The sequence below is a fragment of the Rana temporaria genome, chromosome 7 (assembly GCF_905171775.1).
Source record: "Rana temporaria chromosome 7, aRanTem1.1, whole genome shotgun sequence".
NCBI lineage: Eukaryota > Metazoa > Chordata > Amphibia > Anura > Ranidae > Rana > Rana temporaria.
In genome coordinates, this window is record NC_053495.1 from 199,149,719 (window position 1) to 199,171,601 (window position 21,883).

The 21,883-nt window shown below is 45.9% G+C and overlaps 1 protein-coding gene across 2 annotated transcripts in view; it reads right to left on the minus strand.

Annotated features, from left to right (window-relative positions):
• Positions 1 to 4,469: 4,469 nt before the first annotated feature.
• The window catches only part of ATG4C (autophagy related 4C cysteine peptidase), a 40,512-nt gene continuing 23,098 nt past the window's right edge, over positions 4,470 to 21,883 (minus strand). For both annotated transcript variants that reach the window (XM_040360782.1, XM_040360783.1), the window contains exons 7-11: positions 20,257 to 20,378; positions 19,299 to 19,377; positions 18,514 to 18,590; positions 11,797 to 11,916; positions 4,470 to 5,012 (exon numbers count right to left, since the gene is read on the minus strand). In XM_040360782.1, the coding sequence (XP_040216716.1) occupies positions 4,842 to 5,012; positions 11,797 to 11,916; positions 18,514 to 18,590; positions 19,299 to 19,377; positions 20,257 to 20,378 (569 nt within the window). In that variant the 3' untranslated portion in view covers positions 4,470 to 4,841. The remainder of the gene's footprint in view (positions 5,013 to 11,796; positions 11,917 to 18,513; positions 18,591 to 19,298; positions 19,378 to 20,256; positions 20,379 to 21,883) is intronic.

Sequence of the window (21,883 nt, forward strand, 5' to 3'; positions counted from 1 at the left end):
CTTTGGATTTGGCCCAACATTTATTAAGTGGGTCAAACTCCTATACAGCGAACCACGAGCAAAAATTAAAATCAACGGTGAAGTCTCAGATATATTTGAGCTTGAGAGAGGGACGAGACAGGGTTGTCCCCTTTCACCGCTTCTGTTCGCACTTGCTATGGAACCTCTTGCTATCAAAACCAGATTAAATAAAGATATACAAGGATTTAGAAGGGGTACAGAGGAGGACAAGATATCGCTTTTTGCGGACGATGTTCTGTTTTTTATAGGAAATGTGGATAGCTCGTTGAGCACAGTGGTCCAAATGATTAAGGAGTTTGGAAGATTCTCGGGGCTAAGTGTGAATTGGGATAAGTCGGCCTTACTCCCATTAGATCCGCTGGGGGTCCAGACAATCGCCGAAATGCCCCAGCTGAAAATATCAACAAAATTGAAATATTTGGGGGTTTGGATCACTAGTGAAGTTAAGGAGTACACCACTAATAATATAGCTCCACTATTGTTGAGACTGAGATTAAAGAAGGATGTTTGGGGCCGCTTCCCCCTCTCTGTAGCTGGGAGATGCAACCTGATAAAAATGATCTGGCTACCCCAGATATTGTACGTTCTCCACAACTCTCCAATTTGGGTGAACCAAATATGGTTCAAACGAATGGAAACATTATTCAGGGAGTTAATGTGGAAGGGAGGCCAGGCCAGAATTAGATTGCAGACTATGCAGCTCCCGGTGAAGGAGGGGGGGATGGCGGTCCCACACCCTAGAACATATTTTTTGGCATCTCAGTTGCAGCACATGGTGGGTTGTGGTATTCAAAACTCGGGTAATAACGACTTTAGATTAATCCTATTAAGGTCCCCACATAAAATCCTAATAGAAGCCTTGGAGGCAGACTCACTTTACTATCAGTGCCCAACTGTAAAGCTAATCAACAAGGTGTGGCAAACTACTAAAGCTTTGCTGGGATATACTGGTATAACTGAGTATGCCCCCCTTGGGAATAATGAAAACTTGATAGAACTTAAAGATATTGAAATCCCTAAGATCTGGGAGAATCAGGGGATAACACGGGTATTACATATGTATGAGGGTGATTTAATTAAAACGTTTTCGAAATTGAGGAGTGAATTTAACATACCAAATAAAACATTCTTTAAATATTTACAAGTCAGGCACGCCCTCCAAACCCAATTTAAGATCCATCCGATGGTTAGGACCCATACCCCTGAGCTCCTTAAAATGATTCAGACTAATATTACAAAAGGCCAAATTTCTGTACTGTACGGGAAATTGGGGGCTAAAGCCATAAGTCAAACTGGGGTCTCTAAAAGCCGAGAAAGATGGGAAAGAGACATTGGATTGTTAACCTCTGAGCAGTGGAACCAAATTTTACAGAGAGGAACATTGGTGTCAATTGCCCCTGCGCAGAGATTGTCCCATCTATTTCTACTGCACAGGGTCTATTACACACCTAAAAAAATGTTTGTATTGGGCTGGAAGGTAAACGATGAATGCCCCAGATGTAAAGCAACTGGAGATCTAATCCACATGTTCTGGAGATGCCCCAAGCTTTTTAGATATTGGATAGAAGTGATAAATAGGATTAATAAGATCTTTAAGACCTCTTTAGAGCCGGAGGCCAGAACTTGCCTACTAGGGGACACGGAAGAACATAGAATCCCTGTAGGAGCACTGGAAAGCGTGCTTAGGTGTCTCTTCCAAGCTCGGAAGCTAATAGCACAGAGATGGCAAGCGCATGTTCCTCCAACAGTCGAGAACTGGGTTGAAAACATCAATGCTCTGATTTGGTGCGAGAGGGTGGCCTTTATTAAGCAAGGAAATTACAACAGGTTTAGAAGAGTGTGGGAGCCTTGGCTGACAGAAATGGGAATATCTGTAGAGAGATAGTCTCTATAGGGAGATTACAAACCCCCTCATACCCCAGTAGATGATAAAACCGAACGACAAGGATAAATTAATCTAATAGCGCTCTCTCCAGTTTTGGATATGCTGGATTTCTTTTCCAGGTCTCTGAGATTGGACCCTCTTCCCTTTATTGAGTTTTCTATCTCTCTTTTCGCGCTCTTTCTTAATCTACTCTTTTCTTTTATCCCCTGTCAACCAAACAAAAGACAATTTAGACCAAGATATCTGCCTCTACTTTTTTATAAATAAATTTATAATATTAATAGGGAGGGTGGGAGGGGGGAGAAGAGAGGGAGGGGATGGGGTAAATTAAGGAATTTAAATGAAATATGTTTGGCTATATGTAGAAATACAATGTAATTGTACCGGACAATGTAAACTATAGCTATGTAAACATATAAGTCTGTAGATATGCCTATTTTTTGGAAAACAATAAAGAAAAGTTAAGATAAAAAAAAACTATGGTACTTCTAGGACTTGCTGGACATCACTTCGGCCCAACTTGTTTCAAGCAGCAGGCACCGTCCAAGCCAGGCCTCCCAGGACAAACACCCCTTTCATGTACACCCCCCCCCCCCCCCCCTGGACAAAACGCGAGCATGCCATCGCGCTTACAATTTGTCATTCCTTCTCCGTTTCCCCCGAAAAACAAGGAACACAAAACATCTTTCAGAAGGCAAACGCTATTTGGTTATAATTAAAATAATTCCACTGTGGCTTCATTCCCTGCAGAGACGCTGAATCGATTCTTCTGTTCATTGTTGATCGGCAAGAAAAAGGCAATTTTTTCCCATACGGGGTGAAGGGCAAGAGCCGGGCTTCGTATCAGGGAGGAATTTTTGCATTTGCATAAACACAAGCATCAGAACACTGCGGAGTCTTGTAAAATAAGACATTCATTTACATTAAACATCTCCCGCCTCGGTTAGGGGGGCCAAGAATTTTTGTTTTTGAACAAGTGACATACTCCAAGTGGACGCGGCTAAATCTGACAGATGGGTTAAAGCTCAACCCCGCCATAAGCCAATATTGTCTAAATACAAGAGGCATGTGTGTTCTTACTGGAATCTTCCAGATCTGTGCAGTCATCCAGCCAGAGACTTTCCCTTCCTAAGTAAAAAAAAAAAAAAAAAAAAAAAAAAGGATAAAGACCGCTCTCCCTCCATGTGCAGGGTGACTGGTCTGGTCTGGTCTCCGCCCCTCCTTATAGATTTCTACAGGCAGCCTGTACTGGGTGGAGCCTGTTAGGTCCCTCCCACAGCTCTGCTCTCTTCTTGTGCAGGGTGACTGGTCTTCCAGCCTAAGACTTTCCCTTTCTGTGAAAAAAAAAGACTGCTCTTCTCCATGTGCAGGGTGACTGGTCTGGTCTCCGCCCCCTCCTGTAGTTTTCTATAAGCAGCCTGTAGTGGGTGGCGCCCCTTTGGTCCCTCCCACAGTTTTCCTCCCTGCACAGGCAACAACCAATTGCATTGTAAGCAGGGCAGCCATCACAAATTTTGGGGCCTCTTACACAGCTTTAGGCAGGCCCCCCCTGGAGCAGTGAACCAGGGAAGGGGGGGTGCAGAGGGAGGACCATCAGGCCCCTTAAAAGGTGTAATGCAAAAAGAAACTGGAGGGGGGCCAGCAGGGCCTGTAAGGGGCTCTGGGGACCATCTGGCCCCTTACAGGTGTAATGCCCCGATGGCGGCCCTGATTGTAAGCACCGAGTGGGGACAGATCTTAACCAGAGTGCGGCGGAGTAACATGGCAGGTCCCGCCTTCTGGAGCCTGCAGCACCTATGATGGACGTCCCACTGGTCCAAAGCCGGGACCGCGGGATGTGCTACGTCCCTCACAGGCGCTGCAAAGCTCCACGAGGCGGGAATTACAATGCCACATCAGTATGAAATCCCTGCTCAGCAGGCAGCTCTCCTCTGGCTGGCAGTGCCTGCTGTGATGAAGATGGGCAAGACGCACACCCAACACCACATCTGTCTCCACGTCAGGCTCGTCCGTGTAGGCACGTCAGGCTCGTCCGTGTAGGCACGTCAGGCTCGTCCGTGTAGGCACGTCAGGCTCGTCCGTGTAGGCACGTCAGGCTCGTCCGTGTAGGCACGTCAGGCTCGTCCGTGTAGGCACGTCAGGCTCGTCCGTGTAGGCACGTCAGGCTCGCCAGTGTAGGCACGTCAGGCTCGCCAGTGTAGGCACGTCAGGCTCGCCAGTGTAGGCACGTCAGGCTCGTCCGTGTAGGCACGTCAGGTCTGTCACAGAACCCCACTGCCCAGCCTAAAACCCCTGCGCCACTCCACCGCCTTGCCCCCTGGTCTTATTGCCACCTAGCAACGCCCCTGGTTTATACCCTGAAACTTGTGCGTGAATGTTCCAGACACTCAAATAAAGAGGCTTGGGATGAGCTACGAAATGTCTTCAACATTACAGAACAAGTCCAGCTGAATGGGAGCGACTACTATTCGCTTTGCTGCGCTGCCCTAAAATAATAAAGGCAGCAGCTCATCCCCAGAAGAATATGGATTTACAAATGAATTAAAAATACATAGAAATCATAAACCTCTAAATCCACCTTGCGAATTTATTCTTTTGTAGCCATCAAACCAGAATTTCAAAATATCAAAAATGTACAATGGTGAAGCTTTAAACTTCCACTATTTAGATACAAAACAAAAAAACGCAAAGTTCACATGAGCCTTCCAAAAAGCACATCGTCTGGTGTAACCATCTTCCAAAGATCTGCTTTCTTAAAATAGATTTTTTCTTTTCTTTTTTTTTTTTTAAAGGAGGTCTAAAAACATTAAAATTTTTAATTTAAAAAAACAGATTGTAAAAATAAAAACAATGAACAATAACAGTCTAGTGTTGTAGGATTTGCAGTTGGATAGACTATAGAGGACCGCCAGGAACGAAGAAAAAAAAAAAACTTTTACAGCAAGACAAAGTCCTCTGCGCTGTAGCTATTTAATCTCGTCTTGTCCTCCTCCATGAAAAGGTCAGACTTCTCGAACGGCGGCGAGCAAGCGAAATCAAAGTCTTGAGCGTGTCCATTGACAAAGGTAAATAATGGATAGTTCTGTTTGCTGGAAGAATTTAGAACCTGAAAGAAGGAAAAAAAGGAGACATTTTTAAGTACTGCGTGATGGAAAAAAAGTTAAATAAAAACACTAGGGGGCACCATTTACATTTTTGCGGTGTTTATGTTCATTGCATTAGGAACATATTGAAAGTAATAAGCAGCCAAAACACCTGTGCGTTGCGTTAGGGCAGGGATAGGCAACCTTGGCACTCCCAATTGTGGTAAAAATACAGATACCATGACACATTGGCGAGACCAATAGCCACAGGTATGACGGGATCTGTAGTTTTGAGTGCCGAGGTTGCTTGCCCTTGCCTTAATGCATTGAGGTGTCATTCAAATTGAAGGGCACAACAATGCACATTACCAAAATGCAGATATCTAAATGGGTCCTAAGGCACTGTGCTGGGTTGGCAGAAGTTCCCATGCATACGGGCACCAAAATGGGCCAATGGTCGTTTAAGGTACACTCTGAAATTGACCCAGCCTTGAAGTACATACTGTATACAGAGTCCCCCCCAAACTATAGTATAGAGGTGTTCCAAAAAACACTCCAAGCTCCTTTCCACTTGCATACAGAAAGACGGATCAATCTTACAGCCACCAGAATCAAACCAGCTTGATGTTTGCATTTGTTTGGCGATACAGCAAGGGCCAGGGGACGGGACGAGACCTGCCCACAGAGAGCACGGGCCAGGGGACGAGACCCGCCCACAGAGAGCACGGGCCAGGGGACGAGACCCGCCCACAGAGGGCACGGCCCAGGGGAGGGAGCGAGACCCGCCCACAGAGGGCACGGCCCAGGGGAGGGAGCGAGACCCGCCCACAGAGGGCACGGCCCAGGGGAGGGAGCGAGACCCGCCCACAGAGGGCACGGCCCAGGGGAGGGAGCGAGACCCGCCCACAGAGGGCACGGCCCAGGGGACAGAGCGAGACCCGCCCACAGAGGGCACGGCCCAGGGGACAGAGCGAGACCTACCCACAGAGGGCACAACCCAGGGTGAGCGAGACCTACCCACAGAGGGCACGGCCCAGGGGACAGAGCGAGACCCGCCCACAGAGGGCACGGCCCAGGGGACAGAGCGAGACCTATCCACAGAGGGCACAGCCCAGGGGGAGCGAGACCTACCCACAACAATGTTTTAATTTTAAATAAAGGACAAAAGCGTTTATTTTTCAGATTTTTTACATTTTAAAACTACAGAATATAAATTTGTAGCCCCCGCTGCCCCCCAAATAAAAAAAAGCAGTTAACCTGACCAGCACATTTTCATCAATTGCCCTCAATATATACACACACAACGTAAACCCCGGCTGGTGTCATTCATCTGCTTTCCGCCAGTCCAGATCACAGAACCCATATTACCAATTTTCTAATACTTTAGAAGTTCAAAAAGGAGAACTCCAGGTCAGCGCAATACATAGAAACAACCCACAATAAAAGGTAAATGCAAGAAAATCTGCTTCAGCATTATCTATATTTTACCTCTACTTTCGTTACAACTGTAATCCTAATTCTGGAATTTGTCCAATCCAAACACTTCCCTCCACACCACTGTTTACTATAATACAAGATTAGAGCATGGAAACTGACATATCATATCCACTGTATTGATAAGGGGAGGTATTTACTCTACAGTGTATACACATGGTACAGTAGGCAAGAATTCGCCAATTCAATGGCGCCACCTACTGGAAGTAAATATACAAGTTTAAAAATTCCACTTCTAGCAGCCCAAAAAAAAAAACGTGCACCTTTAAATGAGAAACAGTGGCTGACTGCACAAGGCTGTAAACCCAATACATGTCAGTCTACTTTATTTTATATATATATATATATATATATAATTATTTATTTATTTGCTCAGTATTTAAGATAGTTTTTTATTTACAGGAAGTTGTATCTGAGCTCTTTTGGGTACGATTTGTGTAAAGTCACTTTGGACTTTATTCCCTTTTTTTATTCCTTTTTTTTTTTTTTTTTACAGTTAGTACAAAATAGAATAGAAGAACGTACAATAATTGAACACAAGAACAGGTCCAGGATATGTAAAAAGGGACGAATCTCTAGGAAGCCATTTAACCACTTAAAGACCTGGACCTTTATGCGGGTTAAGGACCTGGCCAGTTTTTGCGATTCGGCACTGCGTCACTTTAACTGACAATTGCGCGGTCGTGCGACGTGGCTCCCAAACGAAAATTGGCGTCCTTTTTTTCCCCACAAATACAGCTTTCTTTTGGTGGTATTTGATCACCTCTGCGTTTTTTTTTTTTTTTGCTCTATAAACAAAAATTCAGCGACAATATTGAAAAAAAATGCAAGATTTTTTACTTTTTGCTATAATAAATATCCCCCAAAAATATATAGAATTTTTTTTTTCCCTCAGTTTAGGCCGAAACGTATTCTACCTATTTTTGGTAAAAAAAAAATCAATAAGTGTTTATCGATTGGTTTGCGCAAAATAGGAGATAGTTTTATTGCATTTTTATAATTTTTTTTTTTTTGTTACTACTAATGGCGGCGATCAGCGATTTTTTTCATGACTGCGACATTATGGCGGACACATCGGACAATTTTGACACATTTTTGGGACCATTATCATTTTCACAGCAAAAAATGCTATAAAATGCACTGCTTACTGTGAAAATTGCAGTTTGGGAGTTACCGTAACCACTAGGGGGCACTGTAGGGGTTGTGTGTGTGACCTCATATGTTTTTCTAACTGTAGGGGGGCGGGACGTGTGACGTCATTGATCGTGTTTCCGTATATCGGGGAACACACGATCAATGAAGCTGCAACTGTGAAGAACGGGGAAGCTGTGTTTATACACACACACACACACACACACACACACACACACACACACACACACACACACACACACACACACACACACACACACACACCTCTCCCTCTTCTTCAGCTCCGGGGACCGATCGCGGGACTCCGGCGGCCGTGGAGCTTCGGACCGGGTGGTGGGCGCGCGCCCGCGACCCACGGCTGGGCACTTAAAGAGGGCGTACCGGTACCTGCTTGTGCCCAGCCGTGCCATTCTGCCGACGTATATCTGCAGGAGGCGGTCCTTAAGTGGTTGTATAGGTTAGTTTTTTGTTTTTTTTAAATAACGGACATGTTATACTTGCCTCCACTATGCAGTTTGTTTTGCACAGAGTGGCCCCGATCCTCCTGTTCTGGGAACCCACGGCGGCTCTCTCAGCCCCTCCACGCTAAAGCTATCCCCCCTCTGGGAAGCCCTTTCCTGAGGGTGTTCGCTTGCGGGCGCACTCCCGTGTCATACAGTTGGTGTTCATAGACGCCAAATGTATGACTCAGTCCTGCCCCCCCCCGTCGGCCGCATCATTGGACGTGATTGACAGCAGAGGGAGCCAATGGCTGCGCTGCTATCAATCTATCCAATCAATGGCCAGACTCAGTGGAGAAGAGGACGCCGGGGACAAGCCGAGCAAGTGAACGGGCTCAGGTAAGTAAAACAGGGGGGCCCATCATTGCCAGGTGTTTTTTCACAATGCATAGGATGCATGAAGGTAAAAAAACATGAAGCTTTACAACCCCTTTACAACCAAGGAGGTCCTATGACGTCCTCGGCTTTGTGTGGTGGTATATCTGAATGATGGGTGCAGCTACAGGCATCATTCACATATCACCGTCTTCAGCCGCCAATTCAGCGCACGATAAGAATGATCAAAGCAGCAGTTCCGCCGCTTGATCTTTGTTATAGGCGGCGGGAGGGGACGTAATAATAAGTTACTGGGGAATGTTTATAGTATTGTGATCAGTGGGTTAACTGCTTGCCAACCAGCTGTGGTCACATTCCCGCGAACTGTGGTAGCTGTACGTCGGCCCTTTAAGCAGAGATAGCAGGCGCATGCCCGCTGCACTGCAGGGGTGCCGACGCGCGTGGCCCCCGATGACCGCCGGCTACGCACGAGAGCCAAAACTGGGACATGTGTAAACACACAAATCCCAGTTCTGCAAGGAGAGACAGATTGTGTGTTCCTACTAGCTAGGAACCACGATCTCATCTCCTCTAGTCCGTCCCCTCCCCCATACAGTTAGCAACACACACAGGAACACAGTTAACCCCTTGATCGCCCTCCCTAGTGTTAACCCCTTCCCTCCCAGTGACCTTTATACAGTAATCGGTGCATTTTTATAGCACTGATCGCTGTATAATTGACAATGGTCCCAAAAATTAGTAAAAAGTGTCCGATGTGTCCGCTAAATGTCGTAGTCCCGATAAAAAAAAAAAAAAAAGCTATAAAAACTATCCCCCATTTTGTAGATGCTATAACTTTTGCGCAAACCAATCAATATAGGATTGGGATTTTTATTACCAAAAATATGTAGAAGAATACGTATCGACCTAAATTTTTTTTTTTCTTGAAAAAAAAAAAAAAAACTAAAAAATCTGTGATATTCATTATAGCAAAAAGTACAAAATGTTTTTTTTTTAATTTGTCGCTCTATTTTTGTTTATAGCGCAAAAAAATAAAAACCGCAGAGGTGATCAAATACCACCAAAAGAAAGCTTTGTGAGAAAAAAAAAAAAAAAAAAGACGCCAATTTTGTTTGGGTACAGCGTCGCACGTCTGCGCGATTGTCAGTTAGAGTGATGCAGTGCAGTATTGCAAAAAAATATCCTGGTCATTGAGCAGCCAAATCTTCCCGGGGCTGAAATGATTAAAGTAATAATAAACTCCCGGTGTTTAGCTTAAAATTAATCTGCCTTCCCTGAGTCCCCCTCAGCAACATGCCAAGGATTCTTTAACCACATCCATACCGCGTCATTGTAAAATGACGGTGGCAGGAACCCCTCCTCGATCCGGGTGGACGTCATATGACGTCCTGTGTTCCCGGCGATCTAGGGCGCGCGCTCGCAGCGAAGCTCGTGCCCGGGGGCCACGATTGCCGCCTGATGCCCGCGATTGTCGGTAATCACGGCAGGAGTGTGGATCTGTGGGTGTAATGATGGGGTGTAAACACACAGATCCACGTCCTGTCAGCGGTGAGGTGTTCCCAGTACAGAGGAACACACATCGGTCTCCTCCCCTTGAGAGTCCCCTCCCCCCTACAGTTATAACACACTTTAGGGAACATATTAACCCCTTCAACGCCCCCTAGTGATTAACCCCTTCCCTGCCAGTCACATTTACACAGTAATCAATGCATATTTATAGCATTAATCGCTGTATAAATGTGAATGGTTCAAAAACGTGTCAAAAGTGTCCGATGTGTTCGCCGCAATGTCACGGTGACAGTAAAAAAAAAAAAAAAAAAAAATTGCAAATCGCCGCCATTACTAGTAAAAAAAAAAAAAAATTTATAAAATAAAAATGCCATAAATCTATCACCTATTTTGTAGACGCTATAACTTTTGCGCAAACCAATCAATAAGAGTATTGCGATTTTGTTTTACCAAAAATATGTAGAAGAATACGTATCGGCCTAAACTGAGGGAAAAAAAATGTTATTTTTTTTTAAATTGTGATATTTATTAAATAAAAAAAGTAAAAAATAGTGTTTTTTTTTTTAAATTGTTGCTCTTTTGTTTATAGTGCAAACAAAAACCGCAGAGGTGATCAAATACCACCAAAAGAAAGCTCTATTTGTGGGAACAAAATGATAAAAAAAATTGTTTGGGTACAGTGTAGCACGACCGCGCAATTGTCATTCAAAGTGCGACAGTGCTCAACGCTGAAAATTGGCTTGGGCAGGAAGGTGCGTAAGTGCCCGGTATGGAAGTGGTTAAATAAAACCGATTACATACCTTAGAGCCAATGATGTCACTGGGTCTCTGTGCAATGCAAGCAGATGGCTGGTGGGCAGGACCTGCAGGGGGCTGTACGGAGCTTCATAGCTCATGACAAGCCCTCAGCCCTAATGCAAGCAGTGAGCCCGCCCCTGGGAGGAGTTACGCAAATAACAGAATGCGTTGATGGCAAGCAAGACGTCTGGAGGAGGAGGAGTGGGCATTCTTGTATGCAGACCACCCCCTAGGTGACTTCCACATGGGATGCTGAGCCTTCATGAATGAAAGAACTGCATTCCAATGAATGAAAGGGGCCGGCCAGAGACAGACTAGGGAGAGAGAGAGCTAAATGATGCTAGACATTCTCCAGCCAGGTAATGGGGCAGGGCTCAGACTTGCTGAAGCTTTTAATGCACATTGTAAGAAGCTCACAGTGTGCAGTGAAATCAGAGTAAGTCATTTCAGGAGAGGAGCTGGGGCAACCGTGCATGACTGGAAGGAGGGCCGGAGGTCAGATCTAATACTCCCGTCATTTTATTGACCAGGAGACACAACCCATCCCTTCCTGGGCGCAGACCCATCACTTCCTGGCTGCAGACCCATCACTTCCTGGCTGCAGACCCATCCCTTCCTGGCTGCAGACCCATCCCTTCCTGGCTGCAGACCCATCCCTTCCTGGCTGCAGACCCATCCCTTCCTGGCTGAAGACCCATCACTTCCTGTACGAAGACCCATCACTTCCTGTACGAAGACCCATCACTTCCTGTACGAAGACCCATCACTTCCTGTACGAAGACCCATCACTTCCTGTACGAAGACCCATCACTTCCTGTACGAAGACCCATCACTTCCTGTACGAAGACCCATCACTTCCTGTACGAAGACCCATCACTTCCTGTACGCAGACCCATCCCTTCCTGTACGCAGACCCATCCCTTCCTGTACGCAGACCCATCACTTCCTGTACGCAGACCCATCACTTCCTGTACGCAGACCCATCACTTCCTGTACGCAGACCCATCACTTCCTGTACCTTTGTGAGCTCCTCCTCAACCTTCTTAAAGTCCTGAGTATTTTTGCAATAAAATCCAATCGTGCAACTCGGATCCATTTTTCGGAATGGCATTTTCTTCGGCGAGGGGCAGTGGAATGACTGCAAGAAAAAAACAAAAAAAACAAACACACACAAGATGAAACAATCGAAACTACAACCAAAGAAAGATTTAAGGACCACACACACACTCATCTCCCAGCAATGTGATCAGGTGTCAGGACATCGGGCGAGATTTTTAAAAGGATTGTGTTAAAGCAGAACTCTTACATTTTCTCCCCCCCCCCCCCCCCCCCAGGGCAAACAAAAAAAAAATCACACACACTAGGGATGTCCCGATACTAGTATCGGTATCATTACCGAGCATTTCCCGAGTACTTGTACTCGGGGGGAAATGGTCCGATGCTTCACCCGATACCTGGGCAGTCAGGTATCGGGTGGTGGGGGGAGTTACAAGTCTTCTCAGTGTTGTCTTCTCGTCCCCCGTGCCGTCTTCTCATCCCGCGTGCCGTGCTCCCCCCACCCCGGTGTCCTCTGTCCCCCTCCGTGCCATCTTCTCCCCCCCCGAGCAGTCTTCTCCCCCTCCGTGCTGTGCTCCCCCCGTGCCATCTTCTCCCCCCGTGTCAACTTCGGAGTTCTGTTAAGACCCACAATATCTCACCAAATATTTGGGGGGGGGGGGGGGAAAAAAAAAAACACGTCAATTTTGTTTGGGAGCCACGTCGCACGACCATGCAATTGTCAGTTAAAGCGACACAGTGCCGAATTGCAAAAAGTGGCCTGGTCTTTAAGCTGCATAATGGTCCGGGGCTTAAGTTGTTAATCACGGCACTTGACTACTTTCCCCATGTTTTGGTAATGACCTGTGTTTCACATCCCAAATTTGGAGCCAGGGCCGGATTCCTGACAAGGCCACCGAGGGCTGGCCCACGGCGGCGGCAGTGGGTGCGGGGGTGGAACCGCAGCAACAGGGGGGGGGGGTTGAACAAATCCTGTCGTCCCGGCCGGTGTCCTGCGGGAAAAGATTCCCCCGGCGGATAATGACTCCCCTGTACTGCGCAGGCGCAGTACAAACCACACCGGAGCCTCCGAAGTGCTCTCGTGCAAGGGGCGGATGCATTACTGTTATCTCGTGCAAGGGGCGGATCTGCAAGGGGCGGGTGTATTACTGCTATCTCGTGCAAGGGGCGGATCTGCAAGGGGCGGGTGTATTACTGCTATCTCGTGCAAGGGGCGGATCTGGAAGGGGCGGGTGTATTACTGCTATCTCGTGCAAGGGGCGGATCTGCAAGGGGCGGGTGTATTACTGCTATCTCGTGCAAGGGGCGGATCTGCAAGGGGCGGGTGTATTACTGCTATCTCGTGCAAGGGGCGGATCTGCAAGGGGCGGGTGTATTACTGCTATCTCGTGCAAGGGGCGGATCTGCAAGGGGCGGGTGTATTACTGTTATCTCGTGCAAGGGGCGGATCTGCAAGGGGCGGGTGTATTACTGTTATCTCGTGCAAGGGGCGGATCTGCAAGGGGCGGGTGTATTACTGTTATCTCGTGCAAGGGGCGGGTTTATTACTGTTATATCGTGTATGGGCGGATGGCTCAGCAAGGGGCGGGTTTATTACTGTCATATCGTGCAAGGGGAGGATAGCTACAGAAGAGAATACATTTTAAAAGGAAGGACAGAGATGATGAAAATGTTGATGGGCGTTTAATACTTGTCGGAGTATAATATTATTATGCTCATGTCTTAACCCCTTCACCACAGAATGGCTACAGAGCATTTAAACATGTATTATGGATATACACCATATAACAGTAATACACCCGCCCCTTGCACGAGATAGCAGTAATACACCCGCCCCTTGCACGAGAACAGTAATACACCCGCCCCTTGCACGAGATAACAGTAATACACCCGCCCCTTGCACGAGATAACAGTAATACACCCGCCCCTTGCACGAGATAACCGTAATACACCCGCCCCTTGCACGAGATAACAGTAATACACCCGCCCCCTGCACGAGATAACAGTAATACACCCGCCCCTTGCACGAGAACAGTAATACACCCGCCCCTTGCACGAGAACAGTAATACACCCGCCCCTTGCACGAGAACAGTAATACACCCGCCCCTTGCACGAGAACAGTAATACACCCGCCCCTTGCACGAGAACAGTAATACACCCGCCCCTTGCACGAGAACAGTAATACACCCGCCCCTTGCACGAGAACAGTAATACACCCGCCCCTTGCACGAGAACAGTAATACACCCGCCCCTTGCACGAGAACAGTAATACACCCGCCCCTTGCACGAGAACAGTAACAGCTAGCTATGACTAAGCACCGATTGTTTGTGCGAAACGCGTAGGTTTTTTACCCCACTGCTTGCTGTGCTGTGTTTTGTAGTGCTTTTTTTTTTCCCTTTTTACACCAATAAAGGCAACCTTTTTACGTTGATTTTGGTGTGCGGCTGTCCATGAATTCCTTTCATGGATTTTTTGCCTTGTGCATTGCCAGCACCCACGGTCTTTGAGGAGGACATTGATTGCTTATTGCATTTGCCTGGAGCGGTGGTCTCTTTTTCTTCATTTATAACAGTAATACACCCGCCCCTTGCACAAGATAACAGTAATACACCCTGCCCCAAAAAAAATCTTGGGTTTAGATCCTGCTCAATCTTTTTACTTCCCGCCGTTGGAAAAAGCCGACAGGCGTCCCCCGGTAAATCCTGGAAATGGTTTATTTTGTCTAATGCTCGCATTTGGCGTCTGTTTTAGACATTCTCGCGCAAGTCATATTTCAAAGTGTTGTCTGAGACAAAATGCCTCAACTCCGCCACACCCTCCCGCAGATTAAAGAAAATAATTTCATTTAAACTCCTTAGCCGGCATAATATCGTCTGGAAAGCAATGTTTAAATGGGATAATGTGTGTGATTTTACCTAATTAGATTTGCAAATCTAAGTGCGTAGACTCAGAGCTGTAGTGAAACGTACACGACTCCGCTGGGTTCAATCCGTCAATGTCAGGGATCGTCTTGATGAGTCTAGAATCGGAGCGCCAAGGTTTATGGAAAGTACCAGCTCGAATGTATAAAATTAAAGAGGCCAAGATTTAAAGGGGGGGCCAAAGGATGGGAGGAGAAGGGGCCAAGATTTAAAGGAGAAGTACAGCCAAAGCTTGTTTTGCCTGTACTCCACCTGTGGATCACAGGAGTGCAGTTCGTTCTGCATTCCTGTGACCAGTTTTCAGCAGACAGCGGGCTGAAGCCTGCTGTTGGCCGACGTCAGAGCCGGTCTAGGCTTGGCCAAGATCATGGCACATCGTGATCAGCCCACATACCTGGATCGGCACCTGGTTCAGTTCCTCAGCGAGCCGCGGAGAGCCTGAGCTGGCCCCTCCCACCCCCTGCAAAGCTCAGCGCACCGACAGTCACCAGCTCTCTGCTTAGGGAGCCCTGAGAACCAAGCGATTGGTGTGTGATCGGTTGGTTGTCAGAGTTTGACCTGGCGGGGGACAGAACTAGCATCCACCTAGGCAAGTATGAAAAAAAAAAAAAAAAAAGTCGACACTTCTCTTCTAAAGGGGCCAAAAAGTATAGGGGGGAGGGAGGAGAAGGAGCCAAGATTTAAAAAAGGGGCCAAAAAAGGATAGAGAGAAGAGGAGGAAAGAGAAGGGGCAGAGATTTAAAAAAAGGGGCCAAAAAAGGATAGGGAGGAGGAGGAAGGAGAAGGGGCAGAGATTTAAAAAAGGGGCCAAAAAAGGATAGGGGGGGAGGGAGGAGAAGGGGCCAAAAAGGGTGGGGGGGGGGGGGAAGGGGAGGGGGGAGAAGGGGCCGAGATTTAAAAAGGGGCCAAAAAAGGATGGGGGGGGGAGGGGAGGGGAGGAAGGAGAAGGGGCCAAGATTTAAAAAGGGGCCAAAAAAGGATAGGGAGAAGGAGGAAAGAGAAGGGGCAGAGATTTAAAAAAGGGGCCAAAAAAGGATGGGGGGGGGGGAGGGAGGAGAAGGGGACCAGATTTAAAAAGGGGCCAAAAAAGAATGGGGGGGGGGAGAGGAGGGAAGAGAAGGGGCCAAGATTTAAAAAAAGGGGCCAAAAGGGGTAGGGGGTAGAGGAGGGAGGAGATGGGGCCGAGATTTAAAAAGGGGCCAAAAAAGGATGGGGGGGGGGGAGAGGAGGGAAGAGAAGGGGGCAAAAAGGGTAGGGGGGAAGAGGAGGGAGGAGAAGGGGCTGAGATGTAAAAAGGGGCCAAAAAAGGATGCGGGGGGGGAGGAAGGAAAAGGGGCTGAGATTTAAAAAGGGGCCTAAAAAGGGGCCAAAAAAGGGTGCAGGGGGGGGGGGGGTTTACAGAAAAGAAGGGGCAGAGATTTAAAAAAAATATATACTCTACTTCATATTCCCATCGCACACATCCCTGGATCCGCTCTTGGGTTTGGGTGCTTTTAACAACCAGCTGGATACTGCTACACGTTACAGTAGAAAAAGTTGCCAGCACACCATGGAATGACGTAAACAGCGTCCAAACGGATATTTTATTGCATGATCACAACACAAAGAAAGTGCAACGTTTCGGAGCCACGTGGGGCCCCTTCGTCGGGCATGTGATGAGATTTAAAAAAAAAGGGGCCAAAAAAAGATAAGGAGGCCAAGAGGATGGGGGGGCAGAGGGGGCCAAGAGGATGGGAGGAGAAGCCAAATGGCCCAACATTTAAAAAGGGCCCAAGATTTAAAATGGGCTTTATTAACCTTTATGACCACCTGGCAAGTACAGTGGAAGAAGGGTGGCATTTAAATGCCTACACATTGCTGGGTGGCCGATGTTTATGTGCCGAGAGCGCGCTCCCATCACAAAAACCAAGCCGTCAGACAGTTCTCTGACCAGACTAAACATTGGTAGCCGGCAGGACCGGCTTTCAAGCATGTGACCACTGGCAATGATCACCAATGCTTCCCACCCCACAGATGTTCAGAACCGCTTAACCACTTCCCGACCGCCGCATGTATATGTACGTCCACAGAATGGCACGTACAGGCAAATGGGCGTACATGTACGTCATTGCCTTCTAGCGGGTGGGGGGTCCGATCGAGACCCCCCCACCCCCCGCTACATGCGGCGGTCGGATTCCCGCGGGGAGCGATTCGGGACGACGGCGCGGCTATTCGTTTATAGCCGCTCCATCGCGATCGCTCCCCGGAGCTGAAGAACGGGGAGAGCCGTATGTAAACACGGCTTCCCCGTGCTTCACTATGGCGCTGCATCGATCGAGTGATCCCTTTTATAGGGAGACTCGATCGATGACGTCAGTCCTACAGCCACACCCCCCTACAGTTGTAAACACACACTAAGTGAACCCTAACTCCTACAGCGCCCCCTGTGGTTAACTCCCAAACTGCAACTGTCATTTTCACAATAAAGAATGCAATTTAAATGCATTTTTTGCTGTGAAAATGACAATGGTCCCAAAAATGTGTCAAAATTGTCTGAAGTGTCCGCCATAATGTCAGTCACGAAAAAAATCGCTGATCGCCGCCATTAGTAGTAAAAAAAAAAAAAAAATTAATAAAAATGCAATAAAACTATCCCCTATTTTGTAAACGCTATAAATTTTGCGCAAACCAATCGATAAACGCTTATTGCGATTTTTTTACCAAAAATAGGTAGAAGAATACGTATCAGCCTAAACTGAGGGGAAAAAAAAATGTTATATATGTTTTTGGGGGATATTTATTATAGCAAAAAGTAAAAAATATTGAAGTGATCAAATACCACCAAAAGAAAGCTCTATTTGTGGGGAAGAAAAAGGACGCCAATTTTGTTTGGGAGCCACGTCGCACGACCGCCCAATTGTCTGTTAAAGCGACGCAGTGCCGAATCGCAAAACCTGACCTGGGCATTTAGCTGCCTAAAGGTCCGGGGCTTAAGTGGTTAAAGGGGCGTCAGGGCAGCAAGGGGTTAACATTCGTGGACCACTACTTTTTTTTTTTTTTAAGGGATCATCTGTATTAGGTCCATTTATTCCGCAGGAGAAAACCACCAACTTACAGAAACTAGCATAGCAATAGCCAATTGCTTCATCTGAGATTCGAAAGTTGAAGTCCTCCATTCATATGGCCGATGGCACCGGTACTGTGTGAATGAGGACTTTGAATTTGTGCTATATATATATATATATATATATATATATATATATATATATATATATATATATATATATATATATATATATATATAAACATATACACACACACACAATTTTTGGGTTGCCCCCAGAACAGGAATATATGGAAAAAGTCTAATGGGTTCTGGTGATAAAAGGGATTGCCTCACTGTGGATAGATTTCCCCACTTCCTGTTTTGGCTATGGGACAGGAAGTGAAAGGTAATCTCCCTAATGAAACAAAATAAAAAAAAAGGTTTTCCCTTTATTTTGTCATCACCACACTAAATGAAATACCCAAAATTATATAATTGCCCCATCAGCTCCCAAAAGCTCTTGGTCCAACACGTCCGCACCAAGCCCAAATTAGGCACTTAGCCCTGGCGGCAAACGGCCATCTTTTTTTCTTTCTCCCCCCAACAGTGTCTATAAATGGAGATCCTTACTAAAGGTGCATAAAGAACATTGCATAATTTCAGCTCATAATTAGCGTGTAAATCAAAGCGTCTGAACAATCGGTGCCAACCCACCGCCACGGCGGCCTCACCTCGAGAGGGAAATCCTTTTTGCTGACATCTACAAAAGATTGGCAGTAATGAGGATCCATGTATATCAAACTGTCATCTGCAAGGACAAAACAAAAGACAAGTAATTCAAAATACACGCCATTATCGGCCGCCTCGCAATTCAATTTTCTATGCAGAGAAGAAAAGCCGGCAGACAATGCCCTTTTTGCCAACGCCACGCCGGCGGCTGACGGATATTTTTTCTTTTTAATACGCGGGAGAGATTAACTCTCGACTCATCAAATATGCTTGTATAAGCAGGTTTTTTCTGTGCGGCGATGAGTCTGTCACTTAATTTTTGGTGATGAAATTACTTTCACAAACACACAATTATATCGCGGTGAAAAATGGAGCGGCGGAGAGGCTCCGACAAGCAGGACATATTGCTTGTCATCCCAACGTCAACTTGCCCCGGCTTAAACGGCGCGAATGTAAATATGTAAATAAAAATCTGCCAAAGGGAAAGCAGAGGAAGGCTCTTAAACTTTCATTAGTCGCAGTTTAAAATATGCCTTGTTTATGCAGAGAGAGGAATTAAAAAACGGGCGCTTTGCGGGGGAAAAACCAATTACAATGGCGGCCCAATGACAAATGAGTGGACGTTAGTAGGTGCTGATGAATTAATAGAGGACACTCAGCGCTATGGTAATTATTCCGTGCGGGAATGGTCATTTACGAATGTACTAGAGGTTTTTTTGTTAAAGGCGTGGAGGTAGAGGAATCGCGTTACACATATTCCACAGAATAGGTTAAAAAATGCACCTACCTTGAAATCCTACAAAGAAATAAGACTGCTTTGGCCGCCCACCAATTATTCCTATGCAGTATTCAAGGCTTAGAATACCCTGGAGAGAAAAAAATATTAAAATATTATAATTAATAATTTTTTCAATAATTTTTTTTTTTTACAAATATAAATATATTTTTTAAATTCTATTAAATACAGTGGATCTAAAAAAAATGCCACACACACACACACAATTTTTTTTACATCATCTACCTGACATTTTAACAGGGGGTGGAGAGATAGATAGATATATATATATATATATATATAATCTATCTATCTATCATCAGGTAAAATTAGGTTAAAAAAAAAATAAAAAAAAAATGAATATATTCAGGCGATTAAGTTCGCATGTGTTGTGCTATATAAGTTTTCATTCATTCATTCACCACTTAAGGACCGGACCAATATGCTGCTAAATGACCCAAGGGGTTTTTACAATTCGGCACTGCGTCGTTTTAACAGACAATTGCGCGGTCGTGCGACGTGGCTCCCAAACAAAATGGCGTCCTTTCCCCCCCACAAATAGAGCTTTCTTTTGGTGGTATTTGATTACCTCTGCGGTTTTTATTTTTTGCGCTATAAACAAAAATAGAGCGACAATTTAGAAAAAAATTCAATATTTTTTACTTTTTTCTATAATAAATATCCCCCAAAAATATATATAAAATGTTTTGTTTTCCCCAGGTTGCCTACCCCTGCCATAGAGCCATCACTGGAGTACAGAAAGTCATGAATTCGCTGCAAAGAGGCTTTAGTAAATCAGCAGCACTGATATAACAAAGGATGAAAAGAGAGAAAACTGAATCTGCCAAAAACGGTATGTGGAGCCCCCTAGTGCACGGTTTACGTTGAATACAAGGGACGTCACTACTGAACTGGGAGGTAATAAAAAATAAAAAAAAGAAGAAGAAGGAGTTGTTGCTGCATCTCCCACCTTCACAAACTCAAAATACTCCATGTTGGTCCTCTCTCCGCCCAGCCTCACCGGAACCAGAATCAGAACGGCTTTTTCACAGTCCGAGTTGTTCTGTTGGTCGTACACGTCTCCGCCGTAAACTGTTCATATTAAAGAGGCAAATATTACACGAGAAGATGTCATCTTACATATCGCTCTAATCCCCATCTACTGCCTCAAAGCTGAAGTTTAACCACCTCAGCCCCGGACCATTTTGTAGCTAAAGCACCGGGCCCCTTTTTGCGATTCGGCACTGCGTCGCTTAAACTGACAATTGCGCGGTCGTGCGACGTGGCTCCCAAACAAAACCGACGTCTTTTTCCCCCACAAATAGAGCTTTCTTTTGGTGGTATTTGATCACCTCTACGGTTTTTATTTTTTGCGCTATAAAGAAAAATGGAGCGACAATTTTGAAAAAAAATGTAATGTTTTTTTACTTTTTGCTATAATAAATATCCCCTAAAAATATATAAAAAAATAGTAATTTCTTGCTCCGTTTAGGCCGATACGTATTCTTCTACATTATTTTTCCCCAAAAATATCGCAATAAGCATAAGTTATAGCGTCTACAAAATAGGGGATAGTTTTATGGCATTTTTATTAAAATAAATATATATATATTTTACTAGTAATGCCGGCGATCTGTGATTTTTATCGTGACTGCGACATTATGGCGGACACATCGGACACTTTTAAAACATTTTTGGGACCATTGTCATTTTTACAGCGATCAGTGCTATAAAAATGCATTGTTTACTGTGAAAATGACATGGCAGTGAAGGGGGTTAACCACAAGGTGGCGCTGTAGGGGTTAAGTGTTCCCCACCTAAGGAGTGACTCTTACTGTAGGAGGGCGTGGCTTGCTGCGACACGTCACTGATCGTGTTTTCCGAAATGACAGGGAACACGATCAGTGACAGTGTCACTAGGCAGAACTGGGAGATGTTGTGTTTACACCAACATCTCCCTGTTCTATCTCTCCGTGAGACGATCGTGGGTATGCCCATGGCGATTGAGTCCGCCGGCGCGCTCACGGAGATCGCGGCGGGCTCGCAACAAACGCTTCTTATAAGGGGACGTACAGGTATGTCCTTTTGCCTGCCCGTGCCATGCTGCAGACGTATATCTGCGTGCGCAAATACTTTGCCTTATTCCCTTTGCCTTATCCCCCCCCCGATCATGCACTCAACTAAAATTATCAATAAAAAAACTTTTCGTTTCAAGGATTACCTTCTGAGAACCAGTGATGATATCGGTGTTAATTTTGTCGACTAAAACATTTTAGTCGACCGACTTAATACCACTTTAGTCGACTAAAAGGCCATATTAGTCAAAAGACTAATAGCTGGATTCAGGTACACGTGCCTAATGTTAGGCAGGCGTAGCGCATCTCATATACGCTACGCCGCCGTAAGTTAGAGAGGCAAGTGCTGTATTCACAAAGCACTTGCGTCCTAAGTTACGGCGGCGTATCGTAAATGTGCCGGTCTAAGCGCGCCTAATTCAAAATTGTGAAGAGGTGGGCGTGTTTTATGTAAATAAAGCATGACCCCACGTAAATGACGTTTTTAACGAACGGCGCATGCGCCGTCCGTGGACGTAACCC